The sequence below is a fragment of the Carcharodon carcharias genome, chromosome 7 (assembly GCF_017639515.1).
Source record: "Carcharodon carcharias isolate sCarCar2 chromosome 7, sCarCar2.pri, whole genome shotgun sequence".
NCBI classification, from domain to species: Eukaryota; Metazoa; Chordata; class Chondrichthyes; order Lamniformes; family Lamnidae; genus Carcharodon; species Carcharodon carcharias.
The window spans coordinates 168,730,748-168,747,151 of NC_054473.1; the positions used below are offsets into that span (position 1 = coordinate 168,730,748).

The 16,404-nt window shown below is 40.8% G+C and overlaps 1 protein-coding gene across 1 annotated transcript; it reads right to left on the reverse strand.

Annotated features, from left to right (window-relative positions):
* Window positions 1–12,677: 12,677 nt before the first annotated feature.
* On the reverse strand, window positions 12,678–16,153 carry LOC121279619 (E3 ubiquitin/ISG15 ligase TRIM25-like). Its single transcript, XM_041190787.1, has one exon. It carries the CDS (start codon window positions 16,137–16,139, stop codon window positions 14,472–14,474), a length of 1,668 nt encoding a protein of 555 aa, XP_041046721.1. The 5' UTR covers window positions 16,140–16,153; the 3' UTR covers window positions 12,678–14,471.
* Between the last annotated feature and the right edge of the window lie 251 nt (window positions 16,154–16,404).

Below are 16,404 nucleotides of genomic sequence, written 5' to 3' on the forward strand. Positions count from 1 at the left end.
AATATTCACAGGACATTTAGAAATGACAGGCAAAAAGCAAAAGGAGGTGGTGTTGTGCTGATAATAAGTGATGGGATCAGTACATTAGTAAGGGAGGATCTCAGATCAGAAGAACGAAATGTGGGATCTGTTTGGGTGGAACTAAGAAATAGAAAGGGGCAGCAAACATCGGTAGGAATTGTTTATAGGCCACCAAGCAGTAGTGGTAGTGTGAGGCATGGTATTAATCAGGAGATTAGAGATGCATGTAGCATGAGCAATACGGTAATCATGTTTGACTTCAATCTGCATATTGACTGGGTAAACCTAATGAACAATAATGCTGTTGAGGATGCGTTTCTGGGGCGTGTTAAGGATGTTTTTCTAGAGCAGTATGTTGAGGAACTGACTAGAAAACAAGCTATTTTAGATCTAGTATTTTGCAACGAGAAAGGACTAATAATAATCTTGTTGTAAATTAGGAATGAGTGACCATAATATGATTGAATTTTACATTATGTTTGAAAGTGAGGTCGTTCAATCTGAAGCCAGGATATTAAATTTGAACAAAGAAAATGATAAAGTTATGAGGGGCAACTTGGCTGAGGTCAATTGGGAAAATACATTAAAAGGTATGACTGTACACATAATCTTTGACAAATATTACATAGTTTACACCAATTGTATATTCCTTCAAGGCACAAAAACCCAAAAAGAAAAGGCAGTCAAGCGTGACTAAGAAAAGAAGTGAGAAGGATTTTATAAGATCAAAGGAAAAGGCCTATAAAGTTGCCAGGAATTGTAGTAAACCTGAGGATTGAGAGTATTTTAGAATACAGCAAAAGAGGACCGAGAAAGCGATAAAGAAAGGGAGAATAGAATATGAATGTAAACTAGCAAAAGACAAAACAGACTGTAAAAGCTTCTGTAGGTATGTAAAAATGAAACATTTGGTTAAGACAAATCTGGGTTCATTATAGGCAGAGTCTGGGGAATCTATAATGGGGAATAGAGAAGTGGCAGAGAAACTAAATGATTACTTTGTGTCTGCCTTCACTGATGAAGATACAAGAAATCTCCCAGATCTGGAGATCTAAGGGACTAGGGAGAATGAGGATTTGAAGGAATTGTGTATTATTAGAAAGCTGTATTGGAACTGAAGGTTGATAAGTCCTGGGACCTGATATTCTACATCCTAGAGTGTTGAAAGAGGCAGCGATGGAGATAGTGAATGCATTGGTGATCATCTTTCAAAGTTCTACAGATTCTGGAATTGGTCCTGCAGATTGGAAGCTAGCAAATGTCACCCCACTATTTAAGAGGGGAGGGAGAGAGAAAATGGGTAACTACAGACCTGTTAGCCTTACATCAGTAGTAGGGAAAATGCTAGAATCTATTCTAAAGGGTATGATAAATGGACATTTGGATAATAATGAACCGATTGGGCATAGTCAACATGGATTTATGAATGGGAAATCATGTTTGACAAACCTATTGAAGTTTTTTGATGATGTTGCTAATAGAATTGATAAAGGGGAGTGAGTGGACATGGTATACTTGGATTTTCAGAATGCTTTGACGAAGTCCCCCACAGGAGGTTGGTTAGCAAAATTTCAGCACATCGAATAGGAGGAAATATATTGGCATGGATTTAGAATTGGTTAACAGGCAGAAGACAGAGAGTAAGAATAAATGGGTCATTCAAGCATTTGGTAAGCTGTTACTAATTGAATACCGCAAGGATCAGTGCTTGGGCCCCAGCTGTTCACAATATGATTTGGATGTGGGGCCCAAATGTAATGTTTCCAAGTTCACGGATGGCACAAAGCTAGGTAGGAATGTGTGAAATAAAACAGAAAATGCTGGAAAAACTCAGCAGGTCTAGCAGCATCTGTGGAGAGAGAAACAGTGTTAATGTTTTGAGCCCATATGGCTCTTCTTCAGGTGGGGAAGATGCAAAGCAGCTTCAAGACAATTTGGGCAGACTTAGTGAGTGGCCAAGAACATGGCAGATGCAACATTATGTGGGAAAATAACTTAGGTAGGGGAATGGATGTGCAGGGTATTTCTTAAATGGTAAGAGATTAGAAAGTGTAGCTGTACAAAGAGACTGGGGTGTCCTTGTCAATAAGTCACTGAAAACTAACAGGCAGGTGCAGCAGACAATTAGGAATGCTAACGGTAAGAAGATTTGAGCACGAGTGGTGAAGACTTGCTTCAATTGTATAGAACCTTGGTTAGACTGCACGTGCAGTACTGTGTGCAGTTTTAATGCCCTTACCTTAGGAAGGATATTCTTGTCGTAGTGGGAATGCAACTAAGGTTCATAAGACTTATTCCTGGGATGGCGGGATTGTCCTATGAAGAGAGATTGGGGAAACTGGGCCTGTATTCTCTAGAGTTTCAAAGAATGAGAGGTGATCTCATTGAAACCTATAAAATACTTAAAGGGATAGACAGGTAGGATGTTTCTCCTGGCTGGGCAGTCTAGAATGAGGCAATACAATTTCAAAGTAAGGGGGAAGCCATTTAGGACTGAGGTGAGAATTTTTTTTACTCAGATGGTTTGAAAAATTTGAGGAGGAGGAGGAAGAAATGATAACCATAAGACATAGGAGCAGAAATTAGGCCATTTGGCCCATTGAGTCTGCTCTGCCATTCAATCATGGCTGATACATTTCCCAACCCCATTCTCCCACCTTCTCCCCGTAACCTTTGATCCCCTTACCAATCAAGAACCTATCTATCTCGGTCTTAAATACACTCAATGACCTGGCCTCCACAGCCTTCTGTGGCAATGAATTCCATAGATTCACCACTCCCTGGCTAAAGAAGTTTCTCCTCATCTCTGTTGTAGAAGGTCTTCCCTTTACTCTGAGGCTGTGCCCTCGGGTCCTAGTCTCTCCTACTAATGGAAACATCTTCCCCACGTCCATTCTATCCAGGCCTTTCAGTATTCTGTAAGTTTCAATCAGATCCCCCCTCATCCTTCTAAACTCCATCAGGTATAGACCCAGAGTCCTCAAACGTTCCTCATATATTAAGCCTTTCATTCCTGGGATCATTCTCGTGAACCTCCTCTGGACCCTCTCCAGGGCCAGCACATCCTTCTTGGGATACGGGTCCAAAATTGCTCACAATATTCTAAATGTGGTCTGACCAGAGCCTTATAAAGCCTCAGCAGCACATCCCTGCTTTTATATTCTAGTCCTCTCGAAATAAATGCCAACATTGCATTTGCTTTCCTAACTACCGACTCAACTTGCAAGTTAACTTTAAGAGAATCCTGGACTAGGACTACCAATCCCTTTGCACTCCAGATTTCTGAATTCTCTCCCCATTTAGAAAATAGTCTATGCCTCTATTCTTCCTACCAAAGTGCATGCATAACCAATGTTTATCACTGCTTAGTTGTGTAAGGGTTAATGTATATATATTTTTAGGTGGTAATGCTTAGTAAGAATTTTCAATCAGTAAGGTATGGATTGACTGCAAAGCTTTTTGAAGCATTTCATGTTCAAATCACTCTGCAGCAACAGTTGAAGAAGCTCACCATATGTAAGTCATATTTAGGGTAATGGGGTGTACTGATTTGAATTGCCTTTTAATGAGCTTCACAGTTATAATATTATGACTGTTACCATCCAACAGGAGGTTAAAACATTCCTGCAGTCATCTAACATTTTACATGTTTACATTTTGGCTGCTGATAATTTTGATTGTGGGATTTGCTTCCTCTGTGACCCAACTTAAATTGACTCAATTTCAGAACATGTAGCTGGATCGCTTGAAAGAAAAACTGGCAATCTCCAAAAAGTTTCTAATGGTTTCAGGATAAATGCAATAGCAAATGAGTGATGTGAGTCTGAGGCAGTCCAGAAGTATCACAGCTGTGGTTCTTGCACAAACGGATGTAAACAATTGTAAGGTGGATTTCATATGCAGGTTAGAGATCTGGATTGCAAAATATACCCAGATTAATCATTTTCATTCATAGTTTAAAAGGTTTTACAATAGAACAGAAGACTATGGTCACAGTGTCCTAGATTATAATAGCTTCTCCATCTGTTTATCATTTCCACTAGGGGAATGAAATATTCAGTGGGATGCACAGACTGTTGTACACTGCCAGCAGTCAGTCGCAAAATGCTTTTAATCAGCTAAAAAAAAGCCCATGCATTGTTTTTATAGCTTTCAACATAGAAATAACACATTCCAGATTTCATTAGTAAATTATCTTGCAACACAGGTTCTTTTCAACTGCTGTGTAATCATGGCAGTTAATGTACACCCTGTTAATGGGGATATTCATTTGAAAGCAAAGGCAGTCCAAGCACACAGGTGTTACATTTACATTCTTTGTAGATCATGGAATTGATGTTTCAATCCATAGCATCCCATGTGAGCCAGTTCATGATGTTATACGTAGAATGTTAAAAAGGGGCAGAGAGCCATTTCTAGCTCTTCACCCTTTATACACCTGGCACACATTTCTGCCAGACATGCTCCAAATGCTCTTACTTAGAACAACCAAGTGTTCCATTATCACATGCTAATGATTTGGGAGCACCAGTATGACACCTCTCACATTGTTATTTTGACATGCACCCCATCTAAAGGATGTCCTTAAAAATAGGCATCCAGCCGGGTGGCCAGGTGCGGAGGAGTGCATTAAATAAGTTTGTAAGTATAGAAAGTAAGTTTACTCAGCAAATGTCAGACAATGTCTTATTTGTTTTCTTAATTTCTTCTCTCCTGGCACTTAGGTCTTCACAAGGTTTGGTGTCAATTGTTTTAATTTGCCTTTTCTCTCGAGCACCATTTCTGACATCCTTGGATTTCCCCCGTCTGAGGCGTTTGGAAAAAGAAGAGGAGGACCACTAAAGGAATGTAAGATAGTTCAAGTTGCATAAGAGATGCTCTGCACCAATCTGCAAATACAAACACATCTGCACCTGTAAGAAAGATGATTAATGTGCGTCTCCTTGCTCATCAGATAGTGCAACTAATGGCCAACCTGTGTTGCAAATCAATGATGGCAAAGATGGGCCTCCTGCTGGGAATAGGTGCAAAGGAATTGATGGATTTGATCAAAATAGCTGAGTGGTCACTGTATTCTTTAGACCCTCACAATCTCCTCATCATCATCCCAGTCCCTCAGCAAATTAAAAGAAGCTAAGACAACATCTGTCTCATCTCTTTATAGGGTATGATGTCAAACCATGCAGAAACTAAGGGCAGAATCTAATGCCCTCCCCTGAGGCAAGTTTGGAGGTGGGGGAGGCATTTTATAAGGCGGGAGAGTGACAGGTGAGGAATCTACTGCCTTCCTGGCTCTAACGCAATTAAGTCCAAGACAGGAAGACTTGTGGATGGCCTCACCACCCCGCTACCAACTGAGGCCCTTAAGTGGGCACCTGATGCCCACTTAGTGTCTGATCCCACCGCAGCTGGTATCAATCACAGCAGGTGGGGTAGTTGCCATGCGGAAAGCCCGAATAGCAAACCTTATCGCACTTGCTTGCTGGCTCCTAGGGGGATTCCTCTTTCAAAAGCACTTAATGTCTGATTGAGGGACCCAGCATCAAGAAGGGGAAGGGCCCACTGAGAGCCACCAACCTGCACTTGCTGCTAAACCCCCTCTCCTCCTGTGACTGCACCACCACCCCCCCGCCACCCCCCACCCCCCCCCCCCCCCCCCGCCCCCACCCCCCCCACCCCCATCCCGCAACTCCCATTTTGCCCTCACTCACCTGAGGCCTTGGGACCTTTGCTGATCCTGGGTCTCTTGTGGGTGTATTGTTGGTAACCGCCATTGTTCCCGCTGGCACTGTCTTCAATGGACAGTTTGCAGCCTCTGATTGGCCAGGAGCTCCCGGGGACCAATTTCCATCCCTGGGGATCTTGATCCCTCAGAAGACTTGATGCTGGGCCACTTAAGTGCATGATTGGCACTTAATATGTTGGGCCTTTCCCAAAGGAAGCTCATGGTGCTCTCACTGGCTCTCCAGCTGACGGGCGAGATCCCTTCACTTGGATTAAATACCGCACCAAAAACAATAAAAATAGGAAAATGTCCCAGAATACAAAAATGGAAGACTAGACCCCCAAAAAAGATATACTTTAAACAGCCTAACACTTGCTTAAACATTTGGGTGACCCCTCCAACCTCAAAAGACCTTCAAAGCCTTAACTTTCAGATGAACCAAGGACATCTGTGCCCAGTTGTTCTGTGTGAAGCTTGAATTTTGCGGTAGACAAGGGTGCTAAGTATAAAATGGTATTTTGATAATTAATTGAGGCTGTCCAGCAGGTAACATGGCCTCATTATTCACCCCCAAGTCATGCCTTATAAAACTGCAAGGAAGTATACAACTTCACATACTCAATTTTATGCCCTCCTCTCACTTTATGCAAGATCTTACTGGCACCCCAGAACTGCTCAGAACTAGGTTTTTTATATTTTTTTTCATGCAGTTTACTAAGAACATTCTTTCTGAGGCTTTTTGATTAAAGAAGGGCCAGGCTGTTGAAAGAAATGCTAAATATTTTTTCAACAATCTGCATTTGAAAAATTGATTTTTTAATAAAGAGATGGAACAGCTATCTCAAATTAATAGCATGAGAAATATTAATTTAGTGCAGTTTGGTTATAAATATTTAATTGCAAACTTTCCTATATTCTATTTAATGACCTATATGAAGCCATGAATACTCTCTGGGCTCTGTAATCAAGCCCAATCTTCATTAATTTTGTAATTTGAAATGGATTTATAATGAGTGAGCATTTTTAATTTAATTTTAAATGAGTTTTAACATTTCTCCCCTTATGACTACAATGAAACCTTATTACTATCAAAATCCCTTTATGAAGAGAAGGTTAAAAAGTCCTAATGTAGTTAATCATTCAGAAAGTTCTTGATCCAATGATACTGAATTTCCATTTTGGCATGACAAATAGTAATTCATTATAAATGGAACTAAGATAAAGGCTCAAATACGCAGCAAATTGAGCTGTTTTTAAGTATATTTATTGAACCGTCCACTGTACATGAGCTACACTACTTTCCATAATATGCCACCGCGATACATACATCAAGATAGGCATAACATTTCTTTGTGGAGACCATTTTTATGGTCTTGTCATCAGTTTTCCTGATATGAAGGTAGCTTGCTGACGGGTTGTTATCTTGAGTCTGTTGATAAAACCTCATTCTTATTCATTTCATTCTCCCTCACAGTCTTTTTAGAGTACTAGATTAAGCTAGTCAGCCTCTTATACTTTTGTGATATTAAAATTAAGCTTCCTTGAAGTTTCCAGAATTGCAAAGCTACGACTTCCACATTATGAAAGGGTTTTACTTTATAGCCACAACACACTAATTGGAATTTCCAATGGCAGAAAGATATAGTCAGTTTCGTGGAGTTGTTTATGATCCATGACATCCTTCCCCTCTAGTAAAAAGAGTTATCTGCTTTGGTACAAAAAGCAAGTAAAAGCTGGTTGGGTTTGGCAATTTCACCTCTGGGGCTTGATTTTAAATCTAATTGCATGGAATATGTCTCTGTTCCTTGAATGAGTGCATTTTGTATCATAAGTTGGGCTCAATTCCAAGTGGACATAAGGCCACAATACAAAAGTGTCCTTAAGCTGGCAGTCACTTTCAGAGAAGCCTCAATATGGTTATTGTTGGAAATAGGAATATTTAGTACCAGTACAAAGAGGGATCTGGGTGTCCTAGTGCATGAATTGCAAAAGGCCGGTTTTCAAGTACAGCAAGTAATTAAGAAAGCTAATAGAATGCTATCATTTATTGTGAGGGGAATTAAGTACAAAAGTAGGGTGGTTATGCTTCAGTTGTACAGGGCATTGGTGAGACCACATTTAGAGTACTGTGTACAGTATTGGTCATCTTATTTAAGGAAGGATGTAAAGGCATTAGAAGCAATTCAGAGAAGGTTTATCACACTAATACCTGGAATGGGTGGGTTGTCTTATGAGAAGAGGTTGGACAGACTAGGTTTGTATCCTCTGGAGTTTAGAAGAGTAAGAGGCAACTTGATTGATCCTGAGGGGTCTTGACAAGGTGGATGTGGAGAGGGTGTTTCCTCTTGCGGAGAGTCTAGAACTAGGGGGTCACTGTTTAAAAATAAGGGGTCGACCATTTAAAACATAAATTGTTTTCTCTCAGAGGGTCATGAGTCTTTGGAACTCTCTTCCTGAAAAGGTGGTGGAAGCAGGGTATTTGAATATTTTTAAGGCAGAAGTGGATAGATTCTTGGTAAGCAAGGGGGTGACAGGTTATCGGGATTAAGTGGGATGCAGATTTGAGGTTACTATCAGATCAGCTACAATCTTATTAAATGGTGGAGCAGGCTCGAGGGGCCTACTACTACTCCTTGTTTGTATGTGCACTACAAAAATACCTTCTGAGGTTTGAGCTGAGTCACGTTACTGGAAAAGGTGTTAACCTCCAATAAACACTTTATGCCAACCTGGGAGTGCTTGGTGTCCTTGGTTCATTAAATGATAGCATCCTATTTTCGAACACTAACATCCCTCACCTTGAAGAGCCCAAAATTCACATTAAAGCAAAGGAAAGGAAAATTTTAAAAAAAGGTGAAAATCCTTAAATACCTTTTGAAATCCAATAAGCCATAGTTTTGACAAAAAAAGCCATAAGTACATTTGTATTAGGAGTCAATTTAATGGAGGTTTTCTATCTACCTCTTTAGTAGAAGAATTGCCAGATGGCTATCCCTCCACAAATTTGGGACAGAATTCAAGTACTGGACCTTGTTCACCAGATTCCCAACCATGTTACGCAGGAACATTTCCCAATATGTCTAAAATAGTCTACACCATCCAAATATATTCCCCAACATATCTATGATCTTCAATCTGCCACTATCATTAAACTTTTCTTTAGGGCACTCCTACCATCCACCTAAAATGTGGCAATGTAAACTCAGCAATAAATAAAGTTAGAAAGATGCAGCAGAAACAAATGGCAGAGAGACACATTGCTTGAAGTGGTACTTCTCAGAGAATGCAGACTTTGGCAATAAAGGGAGAAAAAAAGAAAGTGAAAAGAATGAAGAGAAAGTAAGGAAACTGTGTAAAGTGAACAATAGGGTGAGGAAAAATAATATGGGATCTGTAGGGTTGAATTCATCCTTTTTCCTTCTGTCCAAGGAATTGGAAAGAGAGGGAGAGAAAAAGAGAGAGGGAGAGAAGGGGAGAACACAGAGAAACTTGGACTCTGTTTGGAGGGGTAGGGAATGGGGGAGGAAAAAAACATGCTGAGAGGAAGCAAGAAGAAAGAGAAGTGAACACTCTGTTGAAAAGGAAGAGGTGAGAAAAAAAGAATAAAAACCATGCTGGGAGAAGTTGAAGAGTGAGAGAGCAAGAAAGAAAACCTTGTGGGCATGAGGACTTGTGACTCTTCAAGAAGCTGGACAGTTTCTGTTAGGCATTGGAGTTGATCACATATTCAATAACAAAAACAACTTGTACTTATATACCACCTTTACCTCATAAAATGTCCTAAAATGCTTCACAGGAGCATTATCAAAAAAATCTGGCACCGAATGATGTAAGCAGATGTTAGGGCATGTGACCAAAGCTTGGCCAAAGAGGTGGGCGTTAAGAAACATCTTAAATAAGAAAAGAAAGGCAGAAAGGTTTAGGAAGGGAATTCCAGAGCTTAGGGCCTAGGCAGCTAAAGGCATGTCCAGCAGTTGTGGAGTCAATGGTGGGGATGCTCAAAGGCCAAAATTGGAGGATGGAAGACATCTCAGAGGATTGGAGAAAGTTATAGAGTCGGCTGGGTGGGTGCTATGGAGGAATTTGAAAACAAGGATGAGAATTTTTAAATAGAGGGACTACCAGATCAGGAGCCAATGTGGATCAATGCACACAGGAATGATTGCTGAATGATTTAGGCTGATTTAGGATAGAGGCAGCAGCGGTTTGGATAAGCTTATGTTTATGTGGAGGTGTTGGAATAATCAACTGTAGAGGGAAGGACCTGGATGAGGGTTGCAGGTGCAGATGAGCTGAGGCAGGTGGCAGAGTTGGATAGTGTTGCGGAGGTGGAAATAGGCTGTCTTGGTAATGGAGTAGATATGTAATCAGGAGTTCAAGTCAATGTCAAATATGGCACCAAGGTTGCAAATGGTCTGGCTCAGTTTCAGACAGCTGACAAGGAGAGAGATGGAGTTGTTGGCGAGGGAACAGAGTTTGTAGCAGGTGTAAGATTTTTGGATTCAGGGCCTTAGATACCTAAGACAGGCAGCCAACACTTCGTAAGTAATCTTACGATAGTTTATTAGGTTTATTAAGAAACACATAGATATGATGCATTAATTAATTAGACAGAAAATGTATGACCCATGACAGTTGAGAGCAGTTTACTTATCCCAGAGGATGAATGGACGGGTGACACAGAATGTGTTGATCATAGTAGCCTGTGTTAGCAACAGTCTGCTCTCTAGTTGAAGTGTTGGGAAACTCTTCTTCCTCTACTTCTTCTTCCTCTTCCATCTGAAGAAGGTGGCAGACTGACGAGCACTGCCACCTTACCAGCACTGCCCCCTGTCCCCGAGCACTTGTTAATATACCCTTTTCCTGGGGGTTGGTAGCTTATCCAGTGTCAATCATCTATTCAAACCCTTCTGACCAATGGATACAAACAGGTTACCAAAATGTTGGGGTGGTTACCTCCTCCCCTGTTTGTTGCCTTGCTCAAGGTCAGCTTTTTAGTTTTCATCATGCTGAGGGTTATGTCCTGGCCCTTTCTAAACATTTGCATAGAAAAGATGCAATCCTACCAATTTGGGAATGTCAATATGGCAGCCTGAACCAAGTAGAAATGGCCTTGCCATTTCCAGGGACTGCTTAGAAGTTGGAGTGTTTATAAATTGCCTTTACAGAGAATCAATGCTGTTTAGCTAACCTCATAAATTCTAAATAACACAGAAAATACCAGTTTATTAAAAACCCCAATTTCTTACTCAGGGACTGGAGCTGGTTGCTTTGCAGTCTTCCCAATATTTGTTTTAAAATGTGATGTTTATCATTGTAAGCTACATAGCATAAACATTATTTAGAAAATGTACGGAGACAGTGCCTCAGGATATGCATGATGCAAAGGTTGTGACCCTGTACAAGAACAAGGGGGACTGCAATGATTGCAACAGCTATTGAGCCATCATTCTACTGAGCATTGTGAGAAAAGTATTTGCCTGTGTTGCCCTTGTCAGACTGTGGATCTTGGCTAAATACCTCAATCCTGAATCTCAGTGTGGTTTCAGAACTGGAAGAGCTACAATTGACATGATCTTCTCAGTCCAGCATCTGCAAGAGAAATCCTTCATCAATCTCACCAAGGCATTCAACCATATGCGCAGAGAAGACCTATTTAAGCTGCTGAAGAAAATTGGCTGCCCACCCATGCTGCTCAAAGTGATCTCCTGTTCTCATGACAACAAGATGGGTAAGGTCAGCTATGACAGTGCAGCTTCAGAACCCTTTGAGATCTGCATGGCAGTCAGAGCTGTACCTAAAACTGTCATTTGTCTTCAGGTCAGCTACAAGAGGGTATCTACTCACGTACCAGAATTAACAGAAAGCTGTTCAGCCTTTAGTCATCTAAGAACCAAGACAAATGCATGGCAAATCCACATCAGAAAGGTACTCTCCAATGACAATGCTGCACTAACATTCCACACTGAGGAACATCGGCAGTGGCAAATGGACAGCTCTCATGCCTGTAAAGGGTTTGGTTTGACCATCAGCGTGATGAAATGTCTTGGTCCAGGATGTTGCCATATCTCCATCTACCAGCACCGACAATGTGACGCAGGAGCTTGTTAATAGCATCACATGCTTAGACTCCACAATCACCGGCAATCTGTCACTTGATGCTGAAATTCACATGTGCAATGTAAAAGCTGCAGCTGTTATGTCCAAGCTGAGTAAGAGTGCAGAACAACAGCAACCTGACTGAGAATACCAAACTGTGAGTCTACCAAGCCTGCATTCTCAGTGCATTCCTCTACAGTGAGGAGACCTGGACAACATACGTTAGGCAGAAGAAAAGGCTGAAGAGTTTGCACCTTCACTGTCTCAGATGTACCTCGGCATCTCTTGGCAGGACAAAGTCGCCAACTCAGAGATGCTGGAGTATGTTAGTTTCATCAGCACACACTCATTCCTAAGCCAACACCGTCTGTGCTGGCTCGGCCATGTTCGTCGGATGGATGACAGCCATATACCCTAAAACCTTCTATACAGTGAATTGGCCACTGGGTCATGACATCCTGAGCATCCATACCTCCGCTATAAGGACACCTGCAAGGGAAATATGAGGATGGCAGACACTGACAATTAGGAGACAGTCACTGATGGCTGTGACCTCTGGAGTCTGACTGTTTGGAAGAGCATTGGAAGAAGTGAGCAGAAACAAAAAGTTCAGCTGGCTGAGAAGAGGGCCCACAGAAAACAGGGGCCAGTGAATTGTGTGCCTTCTCAACCCACTGCCTTCCTTTGCAGAAAATGTGACAGAAACTGCCATGCGAAAGCAGGGTTTTCTGAGCCACAACAAGCAATATTTAACACAACATTGACACAAACTATCACCTTACATACAGGAAACTGCCACAATATATAACAATTAATTAATTGATTTATTAGACAATAGAACCTGAAGTAAAATGTTTATTTTCCTTTTTTTAAGAAAAATCTTCAAATCCTGGAATACTAGCATAGCAGCTTGAAGGCAAGCACTGAGTTCAGTTAATGCAACACTTAATGCGGAAGAATTTCTGTATAATTTTCACTCCCTGCAAAACCCTGCAGACTGTAACTACTGTGACTCATGATTTGTACTCTGCACATTACCTGGCAGTCCAGCTCTCGTAGCCAAATGTTGAGGAGCTGAACTGACAGGAAAAGTAACAAAGCAAGTGAGAACAGAAAGAAAGGCACAGAGGCAGCATTGTGAATAAAACAGAGAGGGCCCCAAAGCAAAGCCAGCTAAAGAGAATAGGCAGCTTAGAAAATTGTAACTGCAAGAACCTATGAGATGAACAAAAAAGCAAATTACATACATGACAGTAAGGGCAAATCGGCTGAAAAATATGAGGTGGTTAGCCTCTGCAGCATGAAAAAGGCACAGTTGATGTTGAAATGAAAGAGCAGGACCCACGGCAAGTCTATGGCATACACATTAAATGTGATGTTCAGTCCACCGACAAAAAGACACAACATTATTTTTGGTTTGTGACAGGACGAAGGTGAAGTTTGTATTTGTCAGCCCTCAGGGTCTGTTAATCTCATGTATTCATCAAATATAAATCAAGGGATTTTGATCTGCCAAAGGGTATGAGAATATTTTTCCTGTACACAGTAAAGAACAGGCACATCATCACATCTATACCAAAAAGGCAGAGACACTAATGCTTTTCTGTCCTCACTAATTATTCCAACAGTGTCAGAGAGAGCCAAGATAAACAAACCATCACTAGTCCATTGTGGATCCTGTTTGTTGGGCACTTGAACACATAATTTCTGATTCTATGACCTTCTTCAAATTGTCACTGACCAGAGGGGCTACAGGGGTTTAGCCCATAGATAATCAGCTTTCGTAATTTAGCATCCACCTACCAGGAAGGAATGATTCATAAGCAGGCAGAAAACCCTGATCTTAGGGGCCAGATCCAATGCTGCTAGCTTCAGAAGGCTTAAGAGACCTGTGCCTGCACTTGGATTTGCTCCATGGTCTTTAGTCTGAAGATTCATTCCATGGATGGACAATGTGAATGGTTCAGGGAAATAAACAATTCAGGCTTCCTCCCATAGACAGCAATGTGCCTGCATGACAAGCAGAGAGAATAATCCACCCCTTATATTTCTTACTGCAGCTAACAATGACAGAGACACAGTTTACTATTGGCCACTGATTTTAAATCTAAAAGCATTTTGAAATGGATGTTATTATTAGTAAAATGGTTAGCAAAAGCTCACGCTACCAGGCTGTGTCTAGTTACTAAAACCAGTGCTATGATGATGTAGTTTCATCTTTGTAATTACCATGATTTTTTCTGAGAAAAAATTCAAAGACAGAAAACAGCTCCACTTAAAAATTCACACTACAGTGGTATAACATCTGCTACAAAACAGAGAGCCTCTGGCAGTCTCCATGTTAAAGGACACCAGCTCTCTTTCATAACATTTTCTCAATCAAATTTAGCAAAGTTTTATTTTTTTAAAAAATCCTGATACATCACAAGTTATTTGCAAAAACATGCACTGAAATCTTAGAAGCAGTATTCACAGCTGCTTCACCAACTTAGTCACTGGAAAATTCCGCAACTTGGCAAAAATTGACTTTTTCCTATTTTAATGAGCACATCTTATTTTGATATCAAAAGTGTCCCGCTATCCTTTTTATGATGATAAGTATTACTAAGATAATACGATGCCCAGTTCATTCAGAAATATAACAAAACGACTGGCTATTTATAAGTCTGAAAGCTGGGTACAATGGCTCAGTGAATACAGCCTGGAACCTGTGTATTAATGTAAGTGTGTCAGTGACACCATAAAATGAGAGACTTCCATTAGAATAGTTTAGGTACACACCAATTTGTTCATATTTCTCTGATTTTGTTCGAATTTCTGTACTATTGTGCCATGCTGAGCAATGACTGCTGTAAATCTGTATACCCCAAGAATGATCATTCTTCCCAATGAAGCATGAGTTGTCTGGTCCTTTTCTCTTTATGCTTTTATATGTCACACCCAGACAGCTACCTTCACTGATTTCAACTTCCCAATAATGGGCACCTTTATCCAATTTTTCTGCACACAGCACTTGCCAGCAACAGTCAAACCGCTCTGAGTGATCAACATCATAAACCTCCTCTGGCCAGATATTTGTCGCTTTGCGGTTCTCCTTAGTCAGAGAAAGGCACTTATGTGCTGTCTTTGAGTCGAATGTCAGTTGACGGGAGTACATTAGAAGCTCCATCCGGTTCTGTGGTTCTTCTGACTTTGGCCAGCACTGCCTCAATCCTGCTACTTCAGTGCCTAGGTTTTCTAAAATTTGATTGCATTTACTCTCCAGTTGTTCCTTGAGATTAACTACAATCTGCCTTAAGCCAGTCGAACTAACATCCATGTCACTGATGATCTGGGATGAGGTCTTTTCACACTCATTGTTTAAAGCTTTAAACTCCTGTAGGAATTTGATATCATCATTAATACCTGAAAGCTCTCCCATCTGAAGCTTCTTCTTCCTTAATTCAATACACTTCTGTTCCTTTTTGGTGATGGCTTCTTCAGACTTAGTTAATGCTGTCTGTTTCTCTTTCTCTATAAATTCAGCCACTTTGGTATTTGATTTTTCAATGTCTCGGACCAATTCCTTGAACTTGGCAGCAATGTCTTTTTGCACTACGATTGCAGAGTTTTTAATTGAATCCATTTGTTTTCTTAGGTCTCCGATCTCAATTTCATTCATTTCTACATGTTTTCCCAATGTCGTCTCTTTACCTGCCAGTTTTTTCTGCTGCTTCACCCGCTCCTCCTCTACAGTCACAAATATGTGCTCTCCATGTTCTTGGACTATACATATACAACAGATAAAAGTGTCATCCGTCCTGCAGAACAGTTCCAGCGGCCTGTTGTGCCGTTTGCATTGTTGGTTCTCCATGCTTTTGACTGCATCGACTAGCTTGTGATGGCTCAGTGCTGCATTTACATGATGAGGCCTGATATGAGTATCACAGAATGATGCCTTGCACACTAAACAGGACTTAGTAGCCTTAACCTTTTTGTCAATACAAAAATCACATACAGCATCATCTGGATCAATGCAAGTCTCCTGTGGGACTATATTCTCAGGTTTGGAAATCTTCTCCACCACTTCAGACAGGGCAATGTTTTTGCAAAGGTGAAGCTTGTGAAGGAAGCTTGCTCGACACTTAGGGCAACTGTGTGACTTCATGCTTACTTCTTTATCCCAGTAGCTCTTTATGCATTTCATGCAGAAATTATGCCCACAGGGAATTGTAACAGGATCTGTGAACAACTCCAAACAGATGGCACAGCAAAGTTCCTCCTCAAAAAGAAATGGATGTGATGCAGCCATCATAAAGACAAAACAGTGTGCTGAAAATGAAAGTAAAATGGAACTTCCTGGATGATTCACTTTGCACAGTGAACTCTGAACAGAAAAGAAGTTAGTAAACAGCACCACCTATATTTCGTCATCCGTTAGTAAACTGACACAAACTTTTTTGTTCAAAGGTCCTTTTTTCAAATGGATTAGTATTTTCAGAACCCCCATCTAAATTATAATGCCATATAATACTTATTGGAAATGCTGCATGTAGTGAGTATTTTAATAGGGTTTTTAA

Coding starts and splice junctions, on each gene's coding strand:
- LOC121279619 (XM_041190787.1), bottom strand. CDS start 16,139: ATGATGGCTGCATCACATCCATTTCTTTTTGAGGAGGAACTTTGCTGT.